General features: G+C 38.0%; 1 protein-coding gene across 6 annotated transcripts in view; it reads right to left on the bottom strand.

Moving 5' to 3' along the window:
- CTNNA2 (catenin alpha 2) overlaps positions 1 to 22,936 on the bottom strand; it is a 967,153-nt gene that overhangs the window by 620,561 nt on the left and 323,656 nt on the right. For all 6 annotated transcript variants that reach the window (XM_016123449.2, XM_016123443.2, XM_016123447.2 and 3 more), the window contains exon 7: positions 21,793 to 21,996. In XM_016123449.2, the coding sequence (XP_015978935.1) occupies positions 21,793 to 21,996 (204 nt within the window). The remainder of the gene's footprint in view (positions 1 to 21,792; positions 21,997 to 22,936) is intronic.

Raw genomic sequence — 22,936 nt, 5'->3', positions numbered from 1 at the left:
AAAGGGGAGGAAGACCAAATATTATAAATCCCAATATCACAACTTCCTGAACAAAGTTAATTAAGGATGTTTACAATCCTTAATTGGCTTGAAAGGTCCTAGGAGATGGACTCAGAGTTCCTGAGACAGAACTCGGTGGTACCCACAGAAGGGTCAGCAAGGGTGCCTGGGAGCAGAGGAAGGGAGCGGGAGGCTCACTAAAGGCAGGAGAGGAGAAACGGAGTGGGTGGTGTATAATAATTATGGTCCTATATGGCATGTCCAGGAAGTGCATTCATAACTAGTGAATTTTCACTATTCCTCTTTTAGCAGCAGAGCAAGTTAAATAATACTCTAAAGCAACTTTTTACTTTTGTAAGTTCTCTGCCTTCAAAAGTACTCACCACTGAAATTGCCTTGGTGAGTGAGGGGACATTCCAGCATTGGGAAAACCTTAAAAAAAAATAGAACCTTTAGAAATACTGAAGAAACTAATGCTGCCTGGGAATGCAAAACAGATTCAACCAATTTTTTTTTAAAATTTGGCATTTAAAATGCAATGAATACAGTCTGTTGTTCTTGTAAACCTTTTGAATCTGATGTCTTATTAGAAATCCTGTACCAAATAAAAAATAAGCTTTCATTTTGTTTATTATTAAATCTTCATTGCCACTGTACAGGGTCAGCATGCAGATCACTTAATTACACAGGGAACAGCTGTTGCATGCAAGTCTGCCCTCTTCTGACAGATCCTTGGAAAATCTAAAGAAAATCTAAGCCTTTTCATTTAATTTTTACCTCAACAATCCTGTAAATAAACAAACCTACAAAGAAAAAATGCCACTCAAAAAAGAAATCTCTGTAAGGCAAAAATATAAAATGCATTATTTACCACAGTCTTTTGCCAATACCCTTTGAAAAATAATCAGCAAAGCAAGAAACATTTCACAAGAGCAATTTTCAAAAAGGTTGTCATTTCCTACCCCAGAAAGACTTACATATTAGTCTCGTGTGTAGTCTTTATGTAACTATAATGTGACACAGATGCTTCAATTTCAAAGATATTTAAAATTTATAATTGCACTAGGGCACTGAACAAGATGGACCATGCTGACCTGATAATGAGACCAGATAAATCCAAGAATCTAAAAATAAATGATGGATTCTCCTTGTGGGGAGGAGGTGAAACAGGAGTGTGTGGGCCCTGACATTGGGTAAATGTTTACAGGCAAATCTGATTAGATACCGTCATTCTTTGTAATTTTTTTCTTTTTTTCTCTTTTTCTTCTACTTTTCTTTTTTTCTTTCTTTCTTTTTTTTTTTGTAAACTTGTAATTTTGCATTTTTTCTCAAATAAAAATGTCTTTTAAAAGGATAATACAGGCTCTGGGTAGACAGGAGTTTAAATCGTGGTTCTGCCTTCATGTGTCTTTGAATAAGACATTTAACTTTTCTGGGCCTCTGCTTCCTCAGCTGTAAGACAATGATAATAATGGTTTTTGCCTAGTACGGCTGTTAGCATAATTAAATGAATAAGTGCAAAGCACCTAACACTATGGCTGGCACAGAGTAGCTTGTCAATAATGTGGCAATTGTTATTTTCATTATTATTATTATGTGGGGTGGAGAATTGATTTCTGTCGAGGAAATGTGCTAACTCTTCTTCCTGTCTCTGGATAATATTAAACAAATATATGAAGCCTCAGTTTATGACTTGTTAAGAATTGATGTAATCCATAATCTCACCCAAATAATTTTTGAGGCCCATTTATACATTTGTCCTAAAACACATATTAGGAAAACTACTTCAAATTTTCTACTCCTCTCTGAAGGTGAAATTTTGTTGCATTTATTCCAAATCTACCCCTTTTCAGAAATGGTAAGTATGTGCAGAATAGAAGATAGGCCTTAAAGCATGAGGCTGGATCCTTCCATTCTACTCAAAGGTCCCGGTGTCTTTCCTGCAGGAACCTCTTCTTGCCCACTCTACAGCATTGCATCAGCTGGAACCTAACCCTGCATTGCAGAGACTGGACATAACTTTCACCAGAGAAGCAGCCACCAGCCCCCTGAGCGATATGCCCTCTTCTTAGGGAAGCTCAAGAACTATTGGAGGTGGCACATTACTTTGGAATGATATAAAGAAAAAGGGTTTGAAATTCAGGAAAAACTGAGTTTAAACTCAAGTCCCACATGTAACAGATCTTAGGACCCCAATCAAATGAACTTACTTATAAGAACAGCAATTTTCTCATATGTAATGTGGGGAAAATGTCTTAGTCTATTTGGGGGGCTATTATAACAGGGTGGCTTAGAAACAACAGAAACAACAGAAATTTATTTCTCATAGTTCTGGAGGCTGGAAGTCTGAGATCACGGTGACAGCCAGGCTGAGTCTGGTGAGAACCCTCTTAGGGGCTGCAGACTGCTGACTTCTTATTGTGTCCTCACACAGCAAAAGGCAGCGAGAGGAAGTGAGCTCTCTCATATCTGTTATAAGGGCACTAAACACATTCACAAGGTCACCACCCTCATGTCCTCATCTAATCCTGATTACCTCTCAAAGTCCTTGCCTCCTAATATCATATGGCGAGGGGTTGGGGAAGAGGTAAGATTTCAATATGTGAATTTTAGAAGGACACAAACATTCAGTCCATAACAGACAAATTAACAGTTTTACAGCGTTGCATGGTTAAAGACAATATATGATTTTAAAAGTAGGCATAGCACTATTGTTATTAGTGTTTTGTCTTGTAATCAGGCCAAGTTTATTTTCATCTTATATAAACTTACTCAAAGTCAGAGAAAATAGAATTTCTTCAAAAATGTTTTTTTTTTTGATAATACATAAAATTAAATTGGTTTGAGAATGTTTTTAAGGTTTTGGGTATACACTTCTATAATTTTCAAGTTAGACCTTAGAATTTATATAGCTGTTTTCTCATTTTATAGATTTAATAAAATATCTGTCAAAATTTATAGTCGGACCTGCAAAACTTACTGGAGACCTGAACCTAAAATACAGACCTTCTCTTTTTTCATTGTAGCATGGTTTCTACTACTTCGTGTTACTTTATAAAATTTTATTTTATATTTATTATTGATCTTTAAATGTTTCGTACACAGTGTTATCTGGAGATGGATTTGAGCTGCCATAATCACTCACAAAACAAAGAACTAAAACCACATAAAACATTGAAACAGATAACGAAGAACAAAAAACTTTTGAATGTGCTTAAAAGCTAATGGGTGGTTGGATCATGTAAAGAATAGGGTTTCCAGAATCTCAAAGACCTGTGTTTGAATTTCAGCCTCATTGTTTAGAATAGTGACTTAAATTCTATGGGATTCAATTTTCTCATTAGAAAATGAAGACAAAAATTCTAGCCTAACAGTGTTCTTAGGAAGGTTGAATGTGATAACGGGTAACATTCTCTATACTTAGTATGCAATAAATGTTATGCAATAAATGTTAGTTCCCTCACCCTACCCTTTTTTATATCAAGCCTTTGAATATATGTTATGGGATAATGTCTACCTAATTTACATCGCATCGTTCAATAAATACTAATGTGATTCTGGTGATGTTGATGATGATGCTAACACAGAAACCAAAAGTCCTATAAGGCAAGAAAAGGTTGTTTTAATTATTAAAGACACCCATAAGCAAAAATCTCCAATTAGAGCTAACCAAATGTATACACGTGAAATCTTCAGCAGCAGAGAACTAATTCAAAATGACATATGTGCATAAAAACTAATTTAATGACCCGTGAAACACACACTCCATCTCAGAGTTTATAGGGATCAGTGCACACTATTATAGTGAACACATTCGAAGTCCCTTTGTCTGGGTATCAATAGGGGCTTCTCATGTCCACCAGGAGAAATATGAAGTGAGAAGTTAAAAATGATAGAATGAGGATAGAGTGACTTATTAAGTTTATAACTCAATATATCTAATGAAAAAAAAATTTTAATGGGCCTGGTTCACACAACACAGCCTTGAGTATTCTTAAACCAGCTATTACATGACATACAAGCAACTCGCTTTATTTACACACAGTATTGAGGATTAATATTGTTAAGCTGTGTCCACAGTGTCTCTGAGCAGAGTGCACTTTCAATAAGTGGCCTGTCTGTACGAACAATTCGAGATGGAATATTTTACAAATATCAAAACTAATGCTTCAATTCAACTGCTCTAGAATTAAGAAAACAGGAAAAAGGAAAGAGAATTTTGCACACAAATACTTTGGTGTCAGTGGCTGAGAGCTGTCCATGATTAGAAGATAAAAACTTTAAAGGTTTTAAAATTATGGTTGCATATATCCTCCAATACCCAATTCACTCAGTGGTTCCCTCTTCCATATCACAGCTAGCTTCACCCAGGCTTCTCTTCCTTTTCATCTATTTTTTTTCTCTCTCTTTTTTCTTTTCTTCCACCCTTTTCCCTCTCTTTCACTCTAAAACTAGGATAAGGCAGTACCATTTCAAAGCAAGGGAGGATGCAGGAGATAGAGAGTAAAAGTAGAAAGGCCGGCCAGCTCCAGACCGCCACTGCTACTCACGCTTTGCAGTCTGGGCAGTGCAGTACTAAGGTTTCCTTCTCTTAGCCTCTAAGTGGACAGAGTTCATCATCAAAGGGGCCCCATGGATCTGAATGCACCTTAGGGCCTTCAACTCTATAAGCTAACCCATGAAAGTATCAAACGTGCAAGGGAAGCTAAACGAGCAAGTCCAGACAGCATGCACATTAAAGGGTGTCATCTAGAGATAACTGTTCTTTTCTAAAAGATTAGCACTGAGGAGTTTGGGCACCATGTGACAGGGTAAGGAGAAGGGGATTCTCAGGGAAGGTGATCTTATATCCTCAAATCATATTTGGATTAGGAACCTTGTAAAGCGTTAAGCTGATCTTCTTATCTCTGCTGCCTTTGGGAACATCTGTTTATCTTTCTGTGGGTGTCTGCCTTCCTCTCCTCTTTTTGTACTGTCATCTTAAAGGTATAACCAGTACTTCTCAAACTATCTGGGAAAGTTTTTTTTTTTTAATTCCAATCCATTGTATACTAATTAACTTTTGTAAAATTCAATGAAATTGTTGTAGAAATGTTACAAAGTTTCTAAATGTTGACAATTTTTGTATTTATGTTGTGGTGAACTAGTAATAACTAGTTTATGGATGAGTACTGGTCCTCAAATCACGTTTTAAGGAGCACTGGTACAAACCAATTAAGAAACACATTTTTCATATTAAAATTTTATATTTTCAAAAGTATTCAATATCTATAAGATGTAAATTTAACTAAGTGACAAAATGAATTTAAATTATATAAAACCAAAACCAATTAGAGAGTCGGTTATACACAAGGTCTTCTAACTACTACTAAAACTAGGAATATTATAAAGAGTTGCATTATGCAAGATAATGAAATTAACCATTCTATTTCATATTTTTAAATGATGTGATCAAAATCACCAGCTATAAAAAAAAATCATATTTTTTTTTTGTAGTTAACATACCAAACCACATGAAATGTTGAATAATGAGGTAAATGTCACATCTAACTGCTCTATCAAAGCGGGAGCTAAGATTTGATTTACAATGTTAAGTGATACTTACTGTTGTGGGATTCTTAACAGGTCAAGGATGTTTCAAAGATCTGTCTAATTCTACATTCAATATTATATTTCACACATATTTTTTTTAAGTGTTAGTTAACATGATGCTTGCAAAATAACCATACCAGAATTGACATCCATAGATAAAAAAGACCCACGTGAGGAGGGTTTTTATGGGATAGAATTGATTTTTCTGGTGGCAACCTGTGAAAATATAACTTCCAGTGCAGCCTTTGGAGAAAGCTTGCCCAGGATCATTATCATTATTTAACACTCAATTGGTCCTTGGCCTTCAGGATGTATGCAGTGGTGGCCAAATTTAAAGTACATGGCAGCAATCTGAAACGGATGTCCAGGCATGAGGGTTTAACAATAATGAAATCTCTATTTGAAAACAGTTCCGTGTTCCACAAGATGCACCAGTACGTAGCAGTTTTTACTGTCTCCCAGTAAAAAGGCAAATCTAGGCGAACCCAAGGTTCCATCAGCAAAAGCTAAGACAAAGAGTCTTCAGTGAAGGAGAAAGAAAGGTACAGCTAGTATCTGTATTATTTCTAATAGCAAGGGAGAATTACCCTCAACGTTGTTAAATTTTAGTCGGGTTCCTTCTACCTAAGTCCCTAAAATCAGCCAGGTGCTAGGTAAGCTGCAAAATTGTTCTGTCAAGGACTAACGCATAAGGAATGTGAAGCCAAATATCATTTCCATTCCGATCATTTCAAAGCTCAAATTTCCCTCTCATATTTCAAACTAGCCTCGTGTACAAGAAAAACTAGACAAGTGGCATTCAAGGCACAGATAATTTGCCTTGATATGGTGGGGCCAACCTAAGTCCTACAAATGCATCTCTACAAAATTTTGGAAGTAATAATAACTCCAGCGTTGGAAGAAACCTAAAAGGTCAACCCCTTCCTTGAATCTCTTGTTACAGTTCCCTTGCTGAATGGTCACACATTCCAGTGCATGGCACGATCCAGTGAGAGAACGCACTGGCTTTTGAGGCCACTCACAGTGCTTCAGAGGACAAATTTTATTGGCAAACTCTTGTTATTCTATAAGATTTGGTCTTATACTGAGACTCAATAGTTCTTTGTTGTATCACATATACTTTTGTACTCATATAAATCTGTTTTCCTTTTGCAAAAGTATTCTTCAAATATTTGGACATAGCTATCCTCTCTCCACTGTCTTTCATAATCTAAACATCCCTGTTTCCTCAAATCTCACTGCTTTGACTACCATCTGATAACTTTTTTGAAGATTACTGCCATAAATCTTCCTCTGGAATCAATCTACTAGCCATTTTTGGATTCAATGATTTAATCAGTCTCTAATCCACCAAAATGCCCAAAGAGCTGCCCAGAAGCCATTACAAATGTTTTAAAGGCTCTGCTGGAACCTCAATAGCCATCCCTTCTCCCTAGAAAGGGGCGAAATGAGGTTACCCTGGAATACAAGCAAGAGGGCTTATATTTAGTAAATCCATGTAGCACTGTAGTAACTACAGATTTTTCATTTATGAACTCACAAGTTATAACTTTAATAATGCATTCTATAATTTTGTCCGTTATTATGAAAAAGCAAGGTCAAGGATATAATAACTACTGCCGTGTTTTTTCAGTACAAGTTGAACTGTATCACCTGATAACGTATCAAGGAAAAAAAACCCATTCCCCAGAAAGATCTCATACTGCACTAAGAGGGGCTGACCCTCCCAAATAAGTCTGCACATACATAAAGCTGCTTTTCACAGGACCCACTTCTACTACCTCTGCATATATGTTTAATGAAATTGGCCCAGGCTGATTGGAAATTGGGCAGATACATCAGTTTTCTTGTGGTAAGTAACCATCCCTTTCTTGGATAATAATGTATCAAATTTCATCGGGATCAGATTTATCTCAATCAACACAATACTTCATTTCCTATCATTTCATAAATAACCACAATGTTCAAAATATAGCTATAAAATCATAGATAATTAATACAGTAGTGTATTTCTGGACATTACAAGTTATAATTTCCTAGAAGTGAAACACAGTGCAACTCTGTTATTCAACTTTGTATTTTTCATAGTATCAAGAAGAAAGATTTGTTCATAATGGGTACCAAATAAATATCTGAACACAGTTGACTAATAGAAGTATCACCCTGTTTGAGTCAACAAACTGCATGGCAATTAAAACACAGCTATCACAGGCAGTGACAAACTGAAGAAGGACTCCAAGTAGCAGCTCACCCTTAGATCCTTGAGTTTTTTAAGGATCTGAGAGCTTCGTGAAATCCCACACTCACAGTTCTCTAGCACACAATTTTAGATGTACAATTAATGTGTATCCGAGAAAGTTAAATGACCCATTCAGATTGTAAAGACCCAAGACAAACGTAAGTATATCCTTTAAGACCACTTTTTCTTTTCTACAAAGAAACAATGTTTTTCATTTTTTAAATAAAATTTTAAAGTTACACATGATAACATTTTAAAGTCATGTGTCATACATGGTGTGGAGAATGACCACCTAGGAGGCAGGCAGTGGGAAGTATGCCAGGCCTATTCTCACCAGGCCAGTCTCTGGCCAAGAGACCTAGCCTCCACATGGACCCTCGGTTTTTGAGACGTGAAACCCAAACTCAGCACTCAGTGCGGCTGCAACCTACTTCATACCATGAACTTCTGGAAGTTGTAAATATTTTTTAAAAGACACTAATGAATCTACTGTGGGAATATAATAAGAGCAGAGACATACTTACACAGTAACATCATATGATCAAAACCAACATATGCCAGACTTTTAAACACAGTTCAATGTTTTTTTTTTTTTTTTTGATTTGGGGAGGGGATAATATTGTCAATAAATTTGATCATCCCCAACTTAGGAACATGTTAGTTCAATAATTAATTACTAAATACAATTTATGAGGACATAAAAGCAGTATTTTGCCCCCCCCGCCCTGTACCCTCTCCTTAAAAACAACAATGACAAAACAGTCATCAAATTCCTTCTAATCCTTTCCCCTGAATTTGTTTTTCTCCTTTTTAGACTTCTCCCTAGTGCAGACTCTCATTTTTTATCTGGACTTTTCCTGGGTCAACTAACACGTCTCAGTGCCTCCAACCACCAATGCACACTCTCAGTATTACCAAACACTGCAGAGGTAGGTTACCTGATATCATTCCTATGTACAAACTAAGCCAAATCAAAACAAAGAAACTTTTAATAAACAGCTGCCTATCAAAATAAAGCATGTATTTCTTAATCTGGAATTCTAGTCCACTGTAATCTAATCTCAACCTTCCTTTGAAAGCATTTTTTTTTTTTTGTCTATTTAAAGTCCTTTAATGAGTGGAGCTAATCTTCATGCTGAGAATGCACCACACACATTTGCATAACAAATTACATCATTCCACACCTAAAGTAGCCTCTTCATCTGTGACTTCTTTTATTTCTACACACCTTCCAAACAGTTCAAATGCTATCTCTGCTTTGAATATTTCAGTATCTCGACCCAGTTGTCTCTCTCAAACCTTGATTCATATCTACATAATTCTATCCTGCTGTTTTTATTATTATTTGAAGGAACTTTAATAGTCTTACAATACTAACGAGTTGCTAAATAAGTCACTAGCTTGACTGCACATCATTCTATAGTCTCGTATCCTGGAGTAACTCCTAAACTATAACAGATACTCTGTAAATTCTTAATAATTTTTTTCAATTTTAGATGCTCAATTCTAAATTTTATTTGTAAAGAAATAACAGTTTCCTTACCCAGCCAGTGAGTAGGCCCATAGCAAATATTTTCTGTTACTGTAATCACTTTGTATGAATTTAAAACATTATCCCCAAGGTTATTAATTATTATTTCCTTTTTGTGTTAAAGAAAATAAACAGATTGATTTGCCCAGCAAGTGAGTAACCATTAGTTCTGCTAAAATGAATTGGTATAATTCAATTTATCATTTCAATGTAACAAAAGGCCTCCAATTCCTCTGTAGCTATTAGGGAAGAAAATGATATACTACTAAAAAAATAAAATGTTTTGTGGAGATGTTTTAAATGTTTTGTAGAGATGTTTTAGAACATTCTAACTTATTTCTGCTGCATATATTATGTTTATGTTACTCTAAAAATTGAAAATCATGATAACTTCTAAAGAAAATGATGAGTACCAAGAGTTTCTGTGTCATACCTAAGAAGAGCGTGCTGTCCTTGGCCTAACAGGCATGGCCCATATAGAGGTTGTGGCAGCCAGCGATGACGGTGTGGGAGATCTGATCGGACTGGAGGCTGCTGAGAAACTCAGAGCAGTGCTCTGGAACAGTCACCAAAAGAACCCAGAACAAAAGCTCAATTCAAGGTGTGAACTGGCAAAGGCAAAGCTCTGGGTTGATGCTATAAATCTGCCAAACCCGCAGTTAGTAGAAACTGAAATCAGCAATTAAGCTGTGAAGAAAGAGAATTTAAAATAATATGTGAGAATGAATATTTTAGTTCTGGCACTTATTGAGAACAGAGTCCTTCCAAGGATGATAATCCATCTTTTTACAAATGGGGCGTAGACATGTAAGAAGAGGTGTGTTTGAGGGAGGTGAGCTTTGAAAAAGAACAGCTACCCTTCGATTAATAGTTCACTGGTGAGACACTGGGTCAGATTTGCTTGTCTGTTTCTAAGGAATTCAAAGAAAGGATTAGCCGCCTAGCTTCACAAGTCTCCTCCAAAAACCTGAATGTCCAGGCTGAGTAATATACAGCTCAATAAGACTTCTCGGGAGATATTTCACTTGACACTTTCTCACAAAAGTATTTATCCCCATTCGCAAAAGGGAAACCCATTTTAAACCCACTCAGTATTAAATCAACTCTGGATTTGATCCACTGAGTTATTACATCAGGGGTTCCCTAATCTGCCTGCTCAGAGAAGTCACTCAGGTACTTGTTAAACTTAAGAGATCACCAGCCACCTCTGCAGGAGACTGATTCTACAGTACGGGCTGGGCTTCCAGAGATAGTGCCTTAACTTTCTACAGCTAAACGATAATCTTTTTCTTCTGTTAACTTATCGTAGGTACTTATACAAACTCTTTAAGGCTTTTTGGGGAGTGATGAGTTAGGTAGTTTCCAAAGTTCTCAGTTCAGCCTTCAAAATTCTGCAAACTCAAAATGGCCTACCTCCTCTCCTACCCCCCTATACATTCCCAGAAACTCATGCCCAAACAGGTCACCCTGGAGTAAACACTTAAGATGGCAAAATTAAGAGTGAGCTACCTGGTGGACTTCTTTGAACTGAAAAGCAAGCTAGTGACATGCTTCATATCATTTTTTTGTCTCCAGTAATAGTTACCAGGCCTTTCTAAAAAGAACTGATATGGGCCTTGACTGAGACCTTAACATATAGCTTTAAATACTGGGAAATGTCTTAGCACTTCAAAGTGAGTCACATAGAAGCCAAGTGTAGTTAAGCTTAGTTAATTTAGTTACAGTTTTCTCTAGCTAGTAGAGCAGAGTAAAAGGTGAATTATTTTGTTCCAAAACATGAGACTCAAGAAACTCACAACATATGGGTTATGTTGTTGTTGCTGCTGCTTCTGTTTCTTCTTCCTTTTCTATTATTATTACTATTGCTACTAATATTACTATTATTATAGCAGGATGAAAGAGAATTCATATATTCATTCTAAATGTATTTGTTTACTGTTCCAGGCTAAATAGATCATAGAGATTTTGAACAAGACAAGATCCCACACATGGGAGTTTAAATTTCAGCAGAGAAGCAGACATAACACACACACAAAAAGAGATTATGTGACTTTGGAGGCTGGCAAGTGCTATAACATAAATTAATATATTGACGTGATTAAAAGCAACAAATTCCAGCTAAAACCTTAGAGATGGAGCTATCCATGCAAAGCTTGAGAAAGTACATTTCTGTGGAAGAAGGATGGTAAATGCAAAGTTACAGAAGCCACAAAGAACTTGGCATGTTTAAAGGCGCAAAAAACTTAGTGTGTTTGAAGCACAGGGAGGCGTCACTACCTGTGAAACATTTAGTTCTTAGAGTGTAACAATTTCCTAAACAAATCAAGAGAAACTTTTCAGGATGTGCTCAACGCAGCATTAAAACCAAGCAAAAAGGCCCTTGAACTTATCTTGGAACAACCAAGCAGGAATGAGAAATCTAGAGATCTGGATTTCCCACATCCTTTGGAAACATGAAGAAAAAGTTGATTCGGGCTCATGGGTTTGGTGGTGTAGTAAGGCCTGTGGCTCTCCCTGACAGTTTCGTGAGGTCTTCCTGAAATATCAGAAAGGCTCTTCAAAGCGGATCAATTGATGGATTGTGCTGTCCAGCCCGTCTTAAATAGGATGGCCAAATCTGATGACTCGGCAGTCAACTCTGTCAACAATCCCTGCTCATTGACTAAGTCAGACCCTTACTGTCTCCCAACATCACTTGCTCTTCCTCATCATATTGATCGACCTTGTATGTTTCAGACGCAACTTTCAAGGACTCGGCGAAGGGGTGTGTTTGACAAGGAGAGAAGCTAGCTAGAACTCTAACTATGAGACTTAATTTTGCCGTTACAGTCATGTCCTATTTTATTTGATAAATTCTTTTCTTTCCATCCCAAAGAAGAACTCGTTCTAGAAGTCCACCGTGGATGTGGTGACTGATAGCTAACTAAAGGTTGCTATGAAAGATAATCAGCTCCAGCTCAAGAGGTTTCTGGCAGTTCCACTCTGAATACTCTCGATTACCCTATCACTCTCTTCTCCATTATCCCAGGCTACTGGCACAGGTAAGTCCCAACCCTTTCAGGTAAGTCGTCCATGTTCCTCCACTGCGCCATGCCCAGGCCAATTTCCAAGAACACCCAGTGAGTGACTGTCTCTTCATCACATATTCCAAGCCCTCTTCGATTTCCTTAAACTTATAACTTGTATCTAATAATTGCTGACCTTGTAGGTCTGATCTATAATTGGTTTTACCAACTCCCCTCCTTGATAGCTTGTTTTATTTTGTTTTTAGTGATTCTGGAATATCAATTTCTGGTCCTTATCTTTGAGGCCTTGGTATAAAGTGTGCTCCTCTAGAGAGGATCAGTATATGCCTCTGCCAAGTACTTGGCAATCCACCACCCATAATGCCTTGAAATAACATTTTGGAAAAATTTCATGTCACCCTAAAATATAGATTCTGACGCCCAAACTGAGCCATAGTGAGACGAATGGTAAGAGAGTTTAGTGTTTTGTTTGTTTATTTGTTTGTTTGTTTGTTTCACTGCTCTTTAAAGGACAAGACAGCAGGCATACCCCATGGTTTCTGTAGAGAAGTTTCATGTTCTTAAGTTTCATGCCCTAATAGTGTCATCATCTGAGAATTCAGGCTTTATACTGAGGTCTCTGAATCTGAAGGACCATCAATCTGGGTCACAGAACAGACTTTGTCACCTGTTCTTTGTACATTGTCCCTTTTAAAACACAAATCTAGGCCAGGAAGAGTCCGTGGACTGGCCTCAAGTTCACTGCCTTTTTATCATTTCTTGCCTTTGAGTAATTCTCTTACATTCCTGAGGTCATCTGTGCATTGAAAAGAACTTTTAAAAATTCTGCCAGGCACACGGGTAGCAAAAGGAAGAAAGAGAGGGAGGTAAGAAAGGAGAGAGGAAATGGAGAAAAGGGGAGAAGGGAGAGAAAGCTGTTGATTGCTTTCCTCATAGAGAAGTCAACAGTGAATTCCTGGAGTTATTGCGACTTTCATTGCTCAGACTTAACACATCACAGATCTGACTGTGAGCTTCAGTTCAATGCCAAGGCTGACTGTTTTCCCAAATTGTTCTTGCTCAGGAGATTGCCAGCCAGTGGGCCTCAGCTCTACTGATTGGGTATATCCCAACACTAGGTACCAAGTTTATTGCTGGATCCCAATCAACTCTAAGGAGATCCCAATAGAAGTAAGTGCCCTAAGCAGATCCCTCAGCCTGCCAGGGTGTCAGTCAAGCTTCTAAAGTCCATGTTCCAAATGATCACTTTGAAGGCTTTCTAAGAAAATCTAGGGTTCACAAAAACACTAACAACAGCTTATAACCTCTAAGCACTATCCTAAATTCTAACTCTAAGATCCAAGACTTACAGAATGATATTCTGGAGCAATAGAAGAAGACCATTCATAAAATGTACCAGTAATTTGTCCACGGCATAGTCTCTTATAAATTCAGTCCATCTCCCTGATTCACAGGAACTGAAGATAACCCCATGTTTAATGGAGAACCCTGGCTTCTCTCTCTCAGAAGCTTAAGAGACCAAGAAAAGGCAGGCACCTCCTCCACTTACTCAGATGAGCTGCAGCATATCCGACCTCTAACAGTTCGGAGGCCCTCCTGTCATTTACCGTCCTGGATTCCCTGAAATGCTGTCTCAGTCATTTTTCTCCAGATTCTCTAAGAACCAGCTCATTCTGGAAGGGCTCTTATCTATTTGTCTCCCAGACTTGGCAACAGTGATGCTCATGGTATTCCTCTAGGCAGGGCCACACCGACAGATACCTCTCTGGCGGCTTGGGGACCAACACGGGCCCCAGTCCAGACACATTAAATGGCACTTTGCTTTACTTTATCTCTACTCTTTACCTCTAAAAAGATCTCGATGAATTTTACAGCAGAGGGTTTTTATTTGATGTTAATAGACATGGAAATGAGAGCACTGAAAAGAAACAAGGAAGCAAACATGACTTCTCCTTTGACACTGAGCTTTCTGGTTGCCACTGTCACATTTAATTCTCAAATATCTCCATAAAGTGAGTTCAGTTATTGTCATTTTACAGCTGAGAAAGCTGAAGTTCAGGGATTCCATCTACCTTGCTCAAGGTCATGTCATTTACAAGTGATGAAACTGGGACTGAACCTGGATATAGATGGCTACAAAGCACAGGCTTGTAATTCTGCTCAACTATCCATAGCAGGAAACGGGGGAAGGTGTCATACAGGAAGGCCCTTTCCTGGCCAAGACAATGCTGTATGAGATTGCACTGAGAATTGACCTTGATGATCCAAAGGAAACAAATCTACTTAGACTCATGTGTCCTAGGGTCATAAAAGTCATTTAATTTTTGTGACAAGCTGATAATAACAGCAAACAGATGTACTGCTAAGCATGATATACTTTTCAAAGGGCCTAAGTTCCCCACAAGGATACCTGTACAATACCTTGGGTTTTTTAAGAGCAAAGAGACCCACCATGTTCCCACAGAGACTGGATGTTCCTACACCTGTGCTCTATAGCTACAGGGGATGCTGTGTCTTGATTATGCTAATGCCAGCCAACTACCTGCCAGTCTGGATGGATCTCCTCCTGAGACCATGCAGAGCACTCTCACGCTCTGTGGGATGCTTGAACCTGGCACAGTATCTCTCACGAGCTCATCCTTATTATCCCCCTCAGAGAACATGTTTCATCAGCATGGTGGACAAGCTCCCACCACCTGTGCCTGGGTCAGTGCCAGCACACCCTTCCATAACACTTCCTTGGTTTTCTGAGACCCCATTACAGCAACCTCAGTGGAACATGATTAGAAAAGAAATGCAATAATAACATAAGAAGGAGGAAGATTTTTGAAAAATTATACTTTGTATTACCATGTACTAGTCCCAGGGTACTTGGGGGGGTCACACGGAAAACTGCCTGGAAGTGCCCACAAATGGGTTGCAAACGCCACATTTCAAGGACAGACATCTCAGGCACAAGCCAAACACTTCCCATTTCAGCCACTTTACTTAGGAAGAGTAGATTCAGAGGACAGTTTTAGAACTCAGAGAAAGGGTTGGTAACCCAATGCACGAGCAAGAAATAGTAACTAAAAAAAGTAACTTCTAAAAACTGTCTTCATATGGTAAGCATAGTTGTGCAGATGAATTTGAAGCTCAAAATTAATAGAGATGGTGGCACTGAAATATTCAAAGCCCAGAGAATAAAGGGGTAGAATAAAAGATGCAAGTAAGAAAAATGCAAAGAAAATCTTCTCACCACAGGCACCAAATTATGGATATTAGGATCTTGCCGCTGAAGGAAACTACGATGACTACTCTTAACTCCCCCTTAAAGTGGAGGGCTCACTTTAAGGTCTGGGCAACATCAGCTCCTACATAGCCCACAAGCATTTTTAAACTTACTTTGTATTCTAACTGAAACCAAAACTTTAGGACAGAAACTTATTATCAGCCAAAATAAATTGGGAATTTCATTGCCCCCTTCTTGTACATAATAAAACAGAAAAAAGAGAAATGTGAAGGCCTAGATAATACTGGAAACAAATTACATGTTTAAACAATAATTACCCTTATTCTTGAGTGACAACAACTACTCATTTTTTTCTCTTACCTTCCCTGGGGAAGGAACTAGTAGCATAACAATTTATATGACAAAGTTATCTTTCTGATGACACTCCTTTCAGAAGATTTTAGTGCCTTTTCTGGGACCTTGAATTAAATCTAACTGTTGAAATTGTGCATTACTTGTTCTGGACCCCTCTTGGCAGTACTACATATAGCCAACTTAGAGAAATTCTGATAAATAAAAACTAAATATATATAGAAAATTAATACAGAAAAAAAAAAACACCTAAGATACTTTTCAATAGAACCTCAGAAGCATTTAACATCCTTTATGTACAAAATTTCCATTGCACAAAACTTTCAGAGACCCTCCCTTTCTAAACTGCAAAGCTGTGTCCTCACTTTGTTCCTCAGTCATGTTTTGGGTCTAAATCAGTAATCTAGACTGCCAGTGCACAAGGTCTTCCCTATGTACTTTTCTAATACTCTTCTGTAAAAATACTCTCAAAACGAATTGTTTCTAAATTAATTATTATATATTTATATAATAAAATGCTATGCAGCCCATAAACATAAGGTTAGAGAATGTTTATTGAGATGGTAACATTTTCACAATATATTAAGAGAATAAAACAGATTACAAAACACCATTTACAATAATTTCCTTTATTAAAATCAAGGCATAATACAAATGTGTGTGACTGTGTATGTATGAATATATCACTCATATAAGTTTAAAAACATTGGAAAGACATATACAAAATTATTAACAATGATTATCTTTAGGGGATGAGATTATGAATAAATTTTTCTTTGTTTTCTTATCCTTTACAATGACATATAATTCGTTTGCACCATTAAAAGAAAAAGTTTAAAAGCCCATTATGTGCAGCACTCCCCCAGCCCTGAGTATCACTTCACATGTTACTTATATCATGTTGTTCGCGGAGGACTTGGTGTGATGTTGGCCCCAAACTAGGCTGGAAATGACCTTTTAAGACCTCAGTTCAGACCTCGACCCCTTAAAAACAAGGTACGCCAAGAAGCCCTTTACATTAAAATCCACTCTGTAGCAAAGGCTATGACAAGACCCTTCAGGCACTTGTAATATGTGTATATATTCCCACATGGATTTGTCCTCATGTGTCTTTAACCTGTGCTTTATATTAGTGGTTTGGAAGTTGTCCCCAGGGATCCACTTATGTGCTTCAAGAGATTTGAAAAAGTTGAATTTAAATATGTCATAAAATATATATCATTTTATTATTTATAAAAATACAATTAAAAAATAACCTGCCACATTTCAACACCGCAGAGACCAGGAAGTCATTATTTTGCCACCCAATTCTCTGTCATCATTGTGCGAACATTTAAACTTTAATTGTATGATTGTTTAAGAAAATTGTAGTTCTGCATTAGTCTTGAAAAAACAGCGTGGAGCAATGCAGAGTGCCTATGTAGAGAAAACTGAACCAGGCTGCATAGCACTACATTACACAGGGTCCAGGCACATCCGTTATCACGTATTCTCACCCAGGCCTAATAGTGAATTGCGTAGAAAAGAAGTAACAGTTTAATGCATCTTCCTATTGTCCTGCGGTTGGCTTTAGTACTTAGAATATTATGTTTTCTAGTCTTTTATATTTATAAGAATCTGAACCATTCTTGAATATTTTTGGTGATACAACTTTGAAACAAATTTTTTTCTACTTAACTACCTTTTCAAATACAATCTGCCTAGCGGAGTATCCAAGCATTGAAGAATGTGTTATTTACAAATTGTTACTATATCTGAGTAAATCAGAATTTTCTGTGCAACCAAACCCAAACAAAGGTTTCAACTGAAGATACCATGTAAATGTGGCTGAGATCACTGCAACTGTCATCCACTCAGAGCGTCTATTGTATGTTCATACCATAGACATATTCTTCTCACTGGCTACTTCTTAAGTAACTTTCATTTAAAATGTAGTGAGAATTTGAACACTTTACTTCTACTGCTACCAAAGGCTCAAGTCACCATCCTCTCATGAATTATTTAAGAGTTTCCTCCTCTTTCCTGCTTTTTTACACCTTGTACTTTTATCCCCTGTCTTCAACACCTAAATCATGGTATTTTCTGCCCAACACTCTCCAATGGCCTCCCACAACATTAAAGTAAAAGTCAAATTCGGTTAACAGTGTGCAAGATAATAGTCTGATACCTTGTTACTGTGTAGACCCATCTCCTGCTACTCCCCACCCTCAGCAGCCACACGAGCTACCCCATGAAGCACCCAGGCAACCTTGCTCACATTAAGGCACTTGATCTTGCTGCTCTTTCCACCTCAAGTCTTCTTTGCTCCTTCATCTCCAAAAGCTCTTTGACTAAGTGTTATCTTCTCAATGAACCCTTTCCAGGCCATCCTACTTACAGCTGCATCCACCTTCCCTGTCACCAGGTTTTATATATCTGTTTTACTTAGCACTATCTGAGAATACTCTTGTTCAAATTATTTATTGTCTGTCTCCCCTAACTGCAATGTCAGCTCCATGAGAGCTGAGAATTTTGTCCATTTTGCTCCCTCCTGTATCTTTAGGAGCCTAGAACAATACCTGGCATAAAGTAGCAGGCACACAATACATACGACTATGACATTCTAATATTCAAAACCATCACAAAATTCTTATCAAAAAATATTATGTTTAATTGCTTCCTATCATGAAGTCACTTTTAAGGTTTTTGTGTGTGTGATAAAAAAGTTTCACAGAAAAAAAAAAAGCTGTATAAAATTGTAAGTTTCAGAGAAAAGTTTATGACTTCATGACGATTTGGAACTATTCAGGTTACTCAGCATAATACGTCAACAGCCACACTGATGGTACCACTCGAAAGGCCGCGCTTCCTTTTGAAAAAGATTCTCTCTCTCTCTCTCTGCTCTCTACCCATCGGTCTCTACATACGTACTATATGATGTTCTATTTAAGAAAGGATTGTTCTTAGGACTCTTTTCTCTTTGGGCTACATTTTAAGCTTCATAAAACAAATAAAAACAAATACCCAGGGCTTTTCTAAGACTATCACAGCAACCTTTTCCATCACAGCTACACCCCGATCATAATTTCTGCCACGTGCATCTGTTCACTGTTCACTCAGCCCTTTTACCTCACACCGCAGCTTCTTTCAAGTGGACAATTTTTGTTACATCTTCAAATCACACACATACATTCATTAATTTGAATATCCCTTTGTGGAAATATCTAACACACAACTTGATATCCTATTGAACTCATTGTAACCCATGTGCCAAACCATGGTTCGTGTCCCATGCAGACTTTTTTTCCTGGTCATTGGTATACAGCTCTCCTCCCCAACCTCCATCTCCCTCCATTCCACATCATTTGGCAAGCATATGATTTTAGAACAGCTTCAACTACAAGTGAACTTTATAAGTTGACTCTTCATCAGGAACTGATCAGCAGATTTTTAGAATCCAGAAATCCCAGTTACGTCAATTTTAAATTTTTTTCTCCTCAAACTAGTGGCTTCTTTATCCTAATGATATTGCCTAGCACATCAAGATTAAAATCTATAGGGTGGCAATTTGACAATATCTTTATTTCCAGAGCTTATAATATTAAAAAAGAAATATAACAGCCTAGGCACAACTAATATATTAGTTGCTGTTAATTACAATAGACTTTTCAGTCAGGATGTAGATATGTCTGTGTTTTTATATTAATATATGCTGTAGCAAAATAAATATAAATTGATATTGTGGCAGTAGAAATGAGTGCACTGGACAGGGATTATGGAGCTTGTCCAGCTGCATCCAAGTCTACCTTTAAAATCACCAAAGAAGTGTGAAGTCCAAGTCGATTTTACACAGTTTATATAAAAGTCAATAGGAGGTGTTTTATTTAGGCCTTTGATCGTGATAGTTCAATGTGAATAGAATTTGTACACTTAGAAATTTAAGCACTAAACCCACCTATGTGATATCTGTAACAGTATTAAAGCAGAAACAAAGTTTTAGTAAAAATATACAACATTCCTGAACCACAAGATTGTGAGCAGAAAAACAGTACCTGGAGTCAATAAAATACAAAAATCCATCAGCTCTGCTGATCTGAATGAGTTTACACTGAAAAGGAAAACGTCTCCTTGACAGGATTCTAGACACCAAACTGAAAATTACATGTCACATCTTGATCAACTCTTCTCTAATCACTTTCTGTAATTTCTATTCACAGGAATAGAAATGTTTTTTCTGATTTGTTTATACCGATAGCTTAAGCATCAGACTAATCTCTACAGTTTCTACTTCCTTTTTTGGCAATAATTCTTCATTGACAGAAATTGCCAACATGTGTTAATATAAAACCAAATTCCACCTACAAGTAATCACCCTGTTGCTTGTTCTGTTAAAAGTAACAACAAACAAAAAGAATACAAGATTTTATAAGCACTTTTTTGTTGTTAAATCTGCTACTCAAAAGATTCACTCATGGCGGGTGACACGGAGAAAAACATTTCTAGCTTTACCCTGCATAGCACCGTAGACCAAAATCACAGTGTTGGCCATCCAGTCCTATAGAGAAGTTCTCGTAAGCAGCTGGGTATCACATGAGGCATGCGCACCTCATTCTTTGTATGCTGAAAATGAGCAAGTCTTCCAAAATCAAAGGATCTGAAGTTTCATGAAAAGGAAATAGATTTTGTTTTTTTAATTTGTAGGACATTCTACATCTTTATGTTTTCTAGCTCAAAGTCCTCTGGAGAGTCTGGCAGAAACAGCTCTGTCCCTATCTATGTTGACTCCTGGCTTGACCATGGACTGCATGTCAGTTCGGGGTAGGAGTGGTAAGAATAATCAGGCTGGAGGGAGGGACACAGTTTGGCTCCTTTGTCTTAGCATCACTTCACAGTGTTCTGTCTAACAGGGCCCGGCGCGGCCTTCAAAAGCTTTGTGCAGATTTTCAGTGTCCTTGTTCCCTACCTGACCACTATTCAGGGCACTCCTTCAACATGAAGCGTCAGTAACTCACTTTACCTACATTTTCTTCCACTTTATGCTACATGCTCTCAAACCCAAGAGTCCAGCACAGGTGGAACCCCAGGTCTTTCACTATTGCAAGCCCTGGGCATCAGCTACATCACATGCTGAATGAGTGTAGCCAATCAATACGAACATAATTCAGTGTCTTTCAAGGCAAAGAATATAGATTTCATCTCCTTTTTATAGCTTTTAGATATACAAGAACTGACACACTGTATAACTGTAGGAGAGGACAGCTATTATCCACACTGCAGAACAAGTAGATACCACCACTACCCACTTGAAAACTTGCAGCCTCACTCTCACAAGAATTTCTCATTCCACAGTGAATCACTAACTTCCCTCCAGGTTCTACTGCAGTCAGAACATTTCTACCGTAACCAACCCTACACGAACATTTAAAATCTATTGTATTTATTAATGCCTCTTAGGAACAGGATTAGAATCTGTAGCTATCCTTGGCTCTGAAAGTACTCCTTGTAAAAGAGGACATTGGTGCATCCTGTTATTTCTACCAACCATCTACTTTTACCAGTTGAAAACTTACCTAAACCAAAGGCCAGCCACTAAACAGACCGAGAAATCACTCGAGTAAAAAGCCAGATTTTTAAAAAAGTCCTCTCCCTCTACGAATTGCTTCCATACCAAAATGCATCCAAAGTCGAAATCAGACTGCCCAAAGCCATTCTTTGGTTTCACCTGATTCTCTACAGCGGACACCTGTCCTCCTTTCACGCTATGCATGCGTTCCGAGAGCCATACGACAAGACGGCGCACCAGAGTCCACCACGACATGAGCACGGACGGCTCAGGACTTACGTTATTCATGTACTCGCTGAGCAGGTCCTGGAGCGCCTGCCGCACTGCATTGCACTCGGCCACGATCCTCTCACGACGGTCGTCGCGCGTGCACGAGGAGTCAGCCATGAGCGCAGCACCGCTGATGATGCTCTCCAGCCTCTCCTCCAGGGACGGCCGGAACCTGGCCTCGCTGAATGTCATGGGGTCCAGGATGATCTTATTCTGAAAGTAAGGCAATAATAATTTTTTTTTAAGTCAGCTGAGAAGAAATAATGGCCGTTGCAACCTGTTTCCCAAACCAGAAATATCTGAGACCAGGACAAGACTCCCTGTGGAGAAGAAACTGGTTACTTAGGCAAATCTTTGACAAAGTAGCCTTGACAAAGTATTAAATTTCTGTAAGACAGTCCGTTCTAAATCTAATCTTCAAAGAGAAAACAGTGCATCTTATTTGAAAGATGTGTACTTGGCAAAGGCTATCTCAACCAAAGAATTTTCAAATGAGATTGTGATACCGGCTTGGAATTTTTTAAAAATGCGTGCGGCCTTCAAGAAAAGCCCATTTCAGTGCAGCACTGGGGGGATTATGGGAAGATTTCAGAGCCCCAGAGGTAGAACATGATATGTAATGGCCAAGTTGGGATACATGAGTGGTGACTGGTTACCAATTCCATCCGCCTCATGAGAAGTGGACAGCCCCATGGTGAGGTGCCTTTTGAAATTTGGGCAAATAGCATTCAACAAGCATATTTAGCAGGTTACTTCCTACTAGGAACTAATATATTTTGTATAAAAACTGCTGTTCTACAAAAGGATTCAGAATATGTGCACACGTGTACGTATGTGTGTGATTAATCACAATGAACTGACAATGCCCTGACAGGTACTAACATGCTCTGAAGGAGCCTAGCTAAAGGGAGAAATAGAGATCTTTCCTAAAAAGGAAGATGTCACAAAGTATTTAAGCTTAATTTTTCCCCTACTAAGTCAGAGGAACCTGGAAACATGTAGGTAGAGATACCCAGAAGTAGACAGAAATATGCATCCATGATTCAGAAGATGTATTGGCCTGTATTAGGACCTGGGATCATCAGAGGGATTTGTACATGAGGTAGTGAATGCTAAAATAGTAAAACAAATAGAATAAGAAGAGCAGATCAAA

Source organism: Rousettus aegyptiacus, unplaced genomic scaffold, assembly GCF_014176215.1.
Source record: "Rousettus aegyptiacus isolate mRouAeg1 unplaced genomic scaffold, mRouAeg1.p scaffold_m13_p_7, whole genome shotgun sequence".
Lineage (NCBI taxonomy): Eukaryota > Metazoa > Chordata > Mammalia > Chiroptera > Pteropodidae > Rousettus > Rousettus aegyptiacus.
The sequence above is the reverse complement of the archived record's forward strand: the minus strand, read 5'-3'. Positions and strand labels throughout refer to the sequence as shown.